We start from the raw sequence: 9,812 nt of genomic DNA, 5'->3' as shown, positions 1-9,812 counted from the left end.
GGTTACCAGGTCGCTTGCCACCGGCTTTTTTGTGAACATGTTAACATGTGAACATGTTAATAACATGTTCACACATGTTATTAACAAGAAAAATTTTGTGATCACGTGAATATAAAATCCCTGTTGGTATCTTTAGGCACGTGCTTTTGTGTAAATTTAACCATCTGGAAAAATGCTACCCCGCATTCAATGGAAAACAATTGTTGAAGAAAACTAGTTGTACATCATGTGAGCAATAATAAGTGGTGACTTTCTTTGTTCGAAATAGATTTGTCTTCTTCTTGTATAGTTTCAACCTTTTATTAATTAAGTTCCTCTTTGAAGACTATAATCATTCACGACACAATTATTTAATTTAAATTTTTAAGCCCTCTTATTTAATCATAATAGTGAGGTTTTATTTAACTCAAGGCATCATAAGTGACATAATAGTGAGGTTTTATTTAATCATAATAGTGAGGTTTTATTTAACTCAAGGCATCACAAGTGACAATTGTTTCAAAAGTAAAACAATGCATATTCTTGATAGGCCCACCCACAAACTTAGCTTCTCATTTGTGGCCATCCTTTTTTTTCCAGCCTCCAGAGTCCACTCTACTCAGCCTTCTCCTAGACTCTCGTGTCCTATGATGATGAGTGCCTTCGGTAGGCTCCGATGCGGAACACCCAACTCCCTCTTTTTCTTCCTCCTTGGCCTTTGTGATCAAGGACTAGGCCTGACTAATACATACCTTTGAGCTCACAGAAGAAAACTAAGTAACGTCCTTACGAATTTCAAGAAATTTTTATAATTTCCCCGCAACATTTCTTTTTTTTTTTGGACTGATCGGTTTGTGACTTACTACGTCGTAGGAGGCGTGGAGACTCGGGACTCAAAGGGCTGGGTCACTTAAAAAAGCGCGTAAAGTCGTGGGCACCATGGCGGCTATGGAGATTATATTTAATAAACCGCCTTCCCCGCTATCTTACTAGGTAGCAGCTCAGCTCTTCTGAATTGCTGTTGTTCTCCAGGAGTGTTGCTCTTACAAAATACTATCCCATTTTATCAAAGCGAAAGCTTCGATTGAGTAATTATGATAAAGCTAGAATTAGATGTAATTATTGAGCAGCGCGAGGATAGTTTAGAGCGATTAGGCCATACCTTGGAGCAGGATCTGTGCCCTCAGCAGAGCTCAGGGTATGAAGGCAATCTTGTCAATAACAACAACTACGGAAGCAGCAAAAGCAGTAAGAAGGCCTCGATCAAGAGCAGCAGCAAGTGCAATCGAAAGGTCGTGAGTAGACATTCTCAGAAGACTGTGAGGAGAGCATCGACGGCTCCATTGCCGGTCGTGCAATACAAGCCGCCCATCATCGTCTACACATACTCACCTAAGGTTATTCACACAGAACCCTCCAAGTTCATGTGGCTGGTACAGTCTCTCACTGGCTCTAGTGAAACTCGGTCGAGATGCTTGAAGAACCGGCCAGGTGAGCTCAGCGCAGATGCAGCAGCAGCATCAACAACAACAACGTCAATGGATTATGCGGATAATTCTCAGCAACAATTACCTGCCCACAATCCTCAGGAGCTCCATGCCAGTGATATAATTAGTCCTAATTCTGGCAATAATTATCATCGAAGTAAAGAGCCTGATGGCCCTCGCGAGGCTTATTTATTACACCAACAATTATCTGCCCACAATAGTACTCCAGAGCTCCAGGCCAATGCTACAATTAGCCCTAATTATCATCTAAGTAAAGAGCCGGTCAGTAAGCTAATTAGCCCTAATTTGGCCAATAGTGTCAACTGCAGCCATGCTATTGACCCATCATACGGCTTTACACAAAAGGTATCTCCAAGGGGCCCGCTTTCTGTAACAGAGTGTGAAGATGCTGCAGGCTTCCCCAGCACTGTTCCTACTCCTGCTGCACCATTTTTTGATAATTGGTCTCTTGATCAGAGCTATCATCACCTAGAAAACAATACTTCAAATAGATCTTCTTCATCCGGACTGCTGCAAGGCCCTTGCCTTAGTTATATATCCAACCTTAGTCAATATGTGCCTCCTCACTTATCTGGAAATTACGATTACGATTCGCCTTTCAGCTATTATTATACTACTAGGGCAACACCTTGGACAGTGGATAGCCAATAAGGGCATCCCCATATGGGGTGACACTATCCTAAATGATGTAATGCCACATTACAAATAAGGAAGACACATTACAAATAAGCGTTTGAAACCAAGGAAGATGATGGGTTTTAGAGGTCGAGATCGTGCCTACAAACATTTATTATATTACATGCTCAGGTCAAGTAAAATATTGGACTTGATGTGAGAGAAAGTGGTTTGTACATTCTTGTGATTAGGATCTTAATATGAGTGAGAGAGTGTGTGTGCGTGTGTGATATTATGGTTTAAACAATGCAGAGCTGGGGGTATTAGTGGAAAATCAGAAACATAATGTCATCTACAAAACAAGTCAAGCTTGTGGCCGTAACTTTCTTAGATGCAGTAAGCATAAGTAGAAAGCCAGAAAATACAAAATGCACTAGAATCTAATAATAGCATATTGGAAAACCATGGCAGTTTGGGTCAAATACATTCCAAGGTGATCCTGAGGCTTCATTAGCTCCCTCTTACAACAAGTTCATGCATCGCAATGGGTCTAGTAACCCCCAAGTCTAGGCATCTGAGTCAATAAAACATCCTATTCCACTAGCCAATGATGAGGTGGATGCATCATCAACAGTCATAAACACATGGCTCGTTCATTTAGTGAAATCAAAGAGAACTCCTCATTATTGCTAGTTTGGTTATGTTATGAGTTGGTTTCTTGCATATTTCAAATATCATGTTTCTCTTAGTGCACTTTCATTTCATTTATCTCTTGATCAACATCTAGATATTGAAATATAGTTTAGATCGAGGAGACACGTCTTATGTGAGGAGACACTTGTGTGACAAACCACCAATTGGGATCATGTTGGTTAATGTGGAACATATCATAGGAAAAAACAATATGCATGTTAAATGTGCAAAAGGACACGTATATGAAGTGATCATCATCACCATGTATTATGCACATGCACTACAACACATGAAGGGCATAGCTGCGTCCAGAGACGTGCAAATCGGAAAGAATCCATTTATGGCAAAAAAACTTCTCATGGCTATAGGCACGACTATACATGCAACTAGGGGCATGCAGCTACAACCGCACCTATAGCAACATGTATAGTCACGTGCGGCTATAGCCACGGACTATCTGCAAAAAAAATTCTGGAACAGAATGGGGGAGAGATGTGGGGACATGTGTTCCCACATCTCTCCCCCATTCTGTCCCCTCTTTCTTTTAATCACATTATTTAAACACTAATTAATCATATTTTTTAAAACAATTAATCACTCAAAACATACATACACAAAAATAATAATTACAATACAATATCATGGATTATATTGCAAATTACGTAAGTTGATTATGTCCGAAAATGACAAAAGATGAAGATGACTAAGAAAACTAATTAAATTAATGCATCATCTTCATCTTCATCAAGATTCTCCTTGCGCGTATTTTCACCACATGCACCACCACCTTCATCATTGCCACTTATTTATTACAGCATCGTCTTCCTACATTAAATAGTGAAATAATGTAAAAACGTTGGCCATAAGCAAAACAACATAAGAATTAAGACACACCGGTGATAATTAAAATTCAAGTTCAACTACTCACTAAGTTTCCCTGAGCTTGTTGGATATCTGTATTGGTGACCACTCACTTTCGTTTGAGCCACTTCCAAGTCTCGGCTTTTTTGTGATGCTTATGGTACCTATTCTCCCGAATGATTGGGGGGCAACCTACTACCCTTTCCTACAACAAATTATAACATGCATGAGATATGAAATTCACGAGGATAAATGAACTAAACTTATAAGTGATGTATGGTAAAGAAAAAACTTACAAATCGTGTGAGCCAAGCTGCCTTTCCTCTGGATCCATACTTTGTCACACCATACTTCTGCAGTTGACTCGCATGCACCGCCTTTTGCTGAGCGTGTTGAGTACCCTCCTTGGCTTCTTTCTTCACCTTCTCCCACTACTTAATTGTATAATTGTAGGGCATTTGTAAACCATCTTTCGTGTACCTCCTTATGCGAGACCTCCTGTCATTTAGGATCTTTATTATGCGATTCCTTGTCCACTCATTGAAAAAATGCATGTATGGTGGGTTTGGGAACCACTCATGCATGCACTACACCACATACATGAACTCTCTATTCTTCTACTCTCCCCATGGTTTCAAGGCATCTTTATAGGTTTGGTTGACTAATTGACGAAAGGTATAATAAACCCTCCGCCCCATGTTGTCCATAAAAGGTCTGCCCTCTTCCGCAAGGGTATAGTAAAGCATGCCACCCTCCCTAAGCACGGCGTTTGGCACCATAGATATGGTGACCCACACACCTATCCCAAAGCATCTACTGCACCCACATCCGCCACCACTAGATCGCTGACGACTTTGAGAAGAACTCAAGCTATCACCACTTGAGTTAGAGCCTATGTATACTCTAATATGGGAGAGGATCCCACTTCACAATACATGTAATACCTCCTTACATTAGCATGCAACATTTATCACTTCCCATTCAACTCTAACATAAGGTGGTCTGGCAAGCATTGTGATGACTATGTCTTTACACATATAAACTCTATGAATAGAGAGTATACCTTATGCATGGGAAAAAGAAATCATAAGCAATATATGCTATATGCATAAGAGAGTATAAACATTCAAAAAGCTTATACTCTGCATCCATGCATAGCACTCCACATCAAAAAAGCTTTACGCATGAAGCATTATGAATAAAGCTAATGCATGAGCTTTATGCATAAAACCTTATACATTAAGCTTTATGCATAAAAACATCATGCAAAAGCATAAGCATGCTCTATACATAAATGTATGCATACATAGCTCACATAGAGCTTGTGTATGCTCTATGTGAGTGATACATGCTCTATTGAAAAACGTATGCATACATAGCTCACATAGAGCATACACATGGAAAAAGCCTTATGCATAGAGCTCAATGCATAAACCATAAGCATTAAACTTAATGCATAAGCCATATGAATTAAATTCATGCATAAAGCCTTATGCACAAAAACATAATGTGTAAGCTTAGGCATAAAGCCATAATGGATGAGGCTTATGCCTTATAAATGCACAAAAATTAACTCCCAAGCACCTGGGGGTGCACCATAAATAAGTAAAGAAAAAAATTATGAAAGACAAGAACTCTTACCTTGAGAAGAAGAGAAGTTAAGTTTGCATTATGAAGTTAAGCTTATGTTGCAAAGATAATCTTCAAGTGAAAGCAAATATATATGTTAGTAAAGCACGTGTATTAAGCTTATGCATAAGCTTAATGTCTTATATATAAGCTTATGCATTAATCATAATGCATAAGCTTAATGCATTAATGTATTAAGCTTATGCATTAAGCATAATGCATAAGCTTAATGCATTATTACATAATGCATAAGCTTAATGCATTAACACATAAATGCATAAGATTAATGCATTAAGCATAAGCTTATGCAATAATGCATTAAGCATAAACTTAATGCATAATACATAAGCTTAATGCATTATTATATTATTTATTAAGCTTAATGCATTGTGTAATTATGCATTAAGCATAAGCTTAAGGCATAATGCAAAAATGCATTAGGCATCATTATGCATAATGCATAAGCTTAATGTATTAATGCATTATGCATGATGCAATAATGCATAAGCTTAATGCATTAATGTATGACACATAAGCTTATGCATAATGCATAATAAGTTGGATTAATGCATAATGCATTATGCATATTATATTATACATAAGCTTAATGCTTTATATATAATGCATTAATACGTACTAGAGGCAAAAAGACTCAAGAAACAATCCCCGGCACCTGAAGGTGTAAAGATAACAAAGAGTTTAGTCAAGGGTTTACCTCTTATGCTTTTTAGAAGCTTGTACATAGTTGAGTGAGTTTGGAGAAGATTGCCTTAATCCAGCCCAAGAATGCCTTGACCTGGCCACAAAAAGAAAAAGATTAGTAAAGTTTTTATCTATAAATAACTACTAATACAACTAGTCAAATAGGCATGCATACAAGAGAAAGAGAAGAGAACAAAGAAGCATATAAGAGAGCAAGAAAGCATATTGAGGTAAGTCTCAAACCCTAGTAATTAGTTAACTTTCAAAAATTAAAGAAAACAAAGACGATAAGGATATGTGAATCTAGAAGAGGGTTTACTTGTTGTGAAGGGAGAAGAGGGTTTGCTTGTGAAAGGAGAAGGGGGTTTGCTATGGCTTTTTATAAAATTGGCTAGAGCTAAGGAAATTAAAGGTTGAGAATGGAAGGCTTTTTAAGAGTAAATCTTTAAAGGTTTTAAGATTTGTGAGATATAAAGTTCTGTAAATATAAACTTTAATAAGGCTTTTATCTTTTCAAATTAAAGCTTTAAAAGCTTGAAAGACCCTTAACCTTTTAAGCTTTAATTAAGTACAGCTTATGCTAGCTAGGCTAGCTAAGACAACAAACTAGACATACGTCAATCCTTTTCACGTGTGTAATTTGTTTGAATTTGTTCTAGGTGGTTGGTGCGAACCCCTTTACAGTTCCTAATTTTTCCTCGGTGCCCTTGCCCTGTTACAAAAGTTGTAAACGTGTTAATCTCATATCTCCTCCGCAGCATTAGCGTTAAATGATGAAGCTACCAACCTTGCAGCTATGTCATCGACGTACCATCAAAATAAAATAATATGTCGCTCAAGGCAGCAAACCAAATGGTTTCCCACTTGGTCATGGTTTCCCACTTGAGAGGGCGGCTCTCCTATAGCCAAAGTCACCACTGTATATAAGATCATCTCTATCACCTTCCATAGAGAGGGATCATTGTCCCACATGTGCAGCTCATGTGAACCCACTAGGGGTGGACATTCTCTTCTCCTATCAACTTGAAAAGGCTTTTTTTAAGATTGAACAAGTCCCACGCTAAGGTAAGTAGATATTTTCTCGAAAAATCGATGCAGGCTAGTATAGGTTAAGTCCTACAGAGTCAGTAGAGTAAACTAGTCAAAAGAAGCCCAAAAAGAAACACACACACTGACTAGTATCAGAAATACTAAACTAGAGAGACATAAAAGCACAATGGAGCAAGCATGGAGAATGAAGGAAGCTTAAATAGGGAAATGCGATACCGTCGTAGACATGCTGAAGCTGTAGCACAAGAAGCACCACAACACCGTCACCACGCCCGCTGACCAAGAAGATAGCAAATGGGATTCCACAGTACAGCTGGAAAGACTGATTCCGGAACAACTAAGGGATCAGAAAAGATCACCCATAGTAACAGAAGAGACTGATTTTGGAACTACTAAGGAATCAAGAAGAAGATCATCAGGAACTACCAAAGACAAGGCAGGAAGCTCAAGAAGGGGAAGAAGTAGTAGTTGTGGGCAAGATATACACAACAAGTACCCGAAATTCAAAGGCAAGAGTGAGGAGGATCCAAATACCCACATCTGCGCCTTTGAAACCATGTTCCAGGAAAACAGAGCTCAGTTGGAAAAAAGGACGGAGTATTTTGCCACAACGTTAGGTGGCAAATCCTAAGTGGGGATGTAAGATTCCTCCCTCCGGCTTTTGAGGTGTGCAGGTGTAAGAACCTCCCCTTATGATCTTATAATTATTCCCCTCTCTAAAATAAAAGAAAGATCCTGTTTTATCCTATTTTGGCCTAGAGAGAGAAAATATCTAGAGAGAGATAATTCAAAATTGTGATATTTTTGGATATAAAAATCTTCCTAGTGTTTAAAATGGTTTCTCCTGAAACAGATATTCAAAAAGAAATTTCCAATGTGCAATTGGAATAAATTGAAATCAGGTAAAAATGACCTTAGCCTAAGGGTCCAGATTTTTTGAAATTTTTGAATTAAGGTTCCTATGGACCAATTAGATTAATCCAAATGTAGGGAGGAGATAAATGAAAGAATTAAAAAAAATCTCCCAAAAATGAGTAAATGCTCACATAAGATGAAGAGTTGACTAAGGACAAGGTTATTAGTTAAAAAAGAAGAGATATTTAGAAGAAATGATGCATTTTTGACACCTCAGTGTGGGGAATTTTCCTCAGGAAGGAGGCACCTATTTCACATGTGTGGTTGAGTTTTAAACTCACAAATAATGAGATATTTTCATCTCTCCTCTCTCTTGCTTCAACTAGATCCAAAAAGTAAGCTAAACTGACCTAAAAATGGTCAAAATTTGACCAAATTGATCTGGAAAATTCTAGAATCAGTTTGCTTGGTTAGAGGCTCACTTTTTCCTATAAATGAAGCATCCCCCTTTGTAAATGGTTAATAGTGTTTTATGCACTATTACTCTACTCCTCCCCAGAGCCAAAAACAGTGAATTCATTGATAATTCACTGTTTTTGACCATTTTCTCTTCAAAAGAATTGGTGGCCACTCTTGTTGCAAATAAGAGTAGATCCCTGAAACCATCAAGCCAAAGGAAAGCTCACAAAACTCCTAGTAAGTTAGAAATTCTACTTTTTCTTATTCTATTTTATGGTTTTCTTATTTTTGCTTTCTTTAAAATGAAAATGGATGTTATGCCGTGTTGGAAAGGCTTTCCCCCTTCTCTTCATTATTGAATTTAGCCTTTCTTTATCCTAAATGTGTAATCAAATTGATGGAATTAAACTTTTCATATTGTTTACTCTTAATAAAGTGGAAATCCACACATAACCGAAACTTTTGGTTTTTCTTTGTTGGAACAATCACGATCGGGGAAAACCATGTCACCCGATCAATCGGATATATGAATCCAACTTGAAGCAGCTTGTTGAGTTCCTCTTTCACCCTTTGGCATAGTTTGGGTTCATCTGGTACCTCTGTTTCCGAATAGGGATGGCATCCTCCTTCAAATTTATCTAATGTTGGTAGAACCGCGGATCAATCCCTTTCATATCGCTGTGGCTCCATGCAAACACATCCTTGAAGGATGTGAGCAACACCCAAACTTTCTCCTAGAACTCAACATCCAACTTGGCACTAACCCAGACCATCTTTGGGTCAACATCAGTTCCTAGATTCATCTTCCCTGACCCGCTTGGAGTGCTTAAGGTCCCTATCAAAAGCATTTTCTATGCTACAATGATTTGTTGTAAGGTCGAAGTACTGCCATCATTGACCAAAGCCTCGTAAAAATTTTCACCTTCATCCAGACTTTGCCCTATGCTTCGCGGATTGGACTGATCCTCCCTAGCAACTTCATCCTCGTGTGGAGGGCTTAGTTGGTATCTGTCCATTATCCAGACTATGTCAACCTCGAGTAGGCTGATCATGTATGCATTTTGTTGGAGATATTGTTCCTTCTCATCGAGGTCTAAACCTTCCAGCATGTTGACTCCCTTGGCTACTTCTGGCTAAAATGTTTCTCCACTTTACATCTACTAGCATAAATCCTTACTTTCTTCTTCACATGCCAGATAGTGATCATGTCCACGTCCCAATCTTGCTTGATCCACGCCGGTCGTGCATGGAGCCATGGTCTACCAAGAAGCATCGGGTAAGCACCTTTGATATCCTCCATCTAGAGCACCACTACTGCAGTCTAGAAATTGAATATGGATACTCCTAAGGTGAGCTCACAGATTAGTCCAAGTGGATGCACTCTTTGTTGATCCGCCCTTTTGACAGGAAATAGAGCAGGATCCCATCTGCTCAACCCAAGCATTTAGCGTGTTGTATCTG

At 38.5% G+C, this 9,812-nt stretch overlaps 1 protein-coding gene across 1 annotated transcript; it reads left to right on the top strand.

The window, feature by feature from the left end:
- The first annotated feature begins 551 nt into the window (after positions 1 to 551).
- Positions 552 to 2,211, top strand: LOC147631670 (uncharacterized). Its single transcript, XM_086807867.1, has one exon. It carries the CDS (start codon positions 1,074 to 1,076, stop codon positions 2,136 to 2,138), a length of 1,065 nt encoding a protein of 354 aa, XP_086663993.1. The 5' UTR covers positions 552 to 1,073; the 3' UTR covers positions 2,139 to 2,211.
- The last annotated feature ends 7,601 nt before the right edge of the window (positions 2,212 to 9,812 follow it).

The sequence above is a fragment of the Cibotium barometz genome, chromosome 14 (genome assembly GCF_041138505.1).
Source record: "Cibotium barometz isolate CiBa-2024 chromosome 14, ASM4113850v1, whole genome shotgun sequence".
Lineage (NCBI taxonomy): Eukaryota > Viridiplantae > Streptophyta > Polypodiopsida > Cyatheales > Cibotiaceae > Cibotium > Cibotium barometz.
Note: the sequence above shows the minus strand (reverse complement) of the source record. Positions and strands in the feature narration are given on the sequence as shown.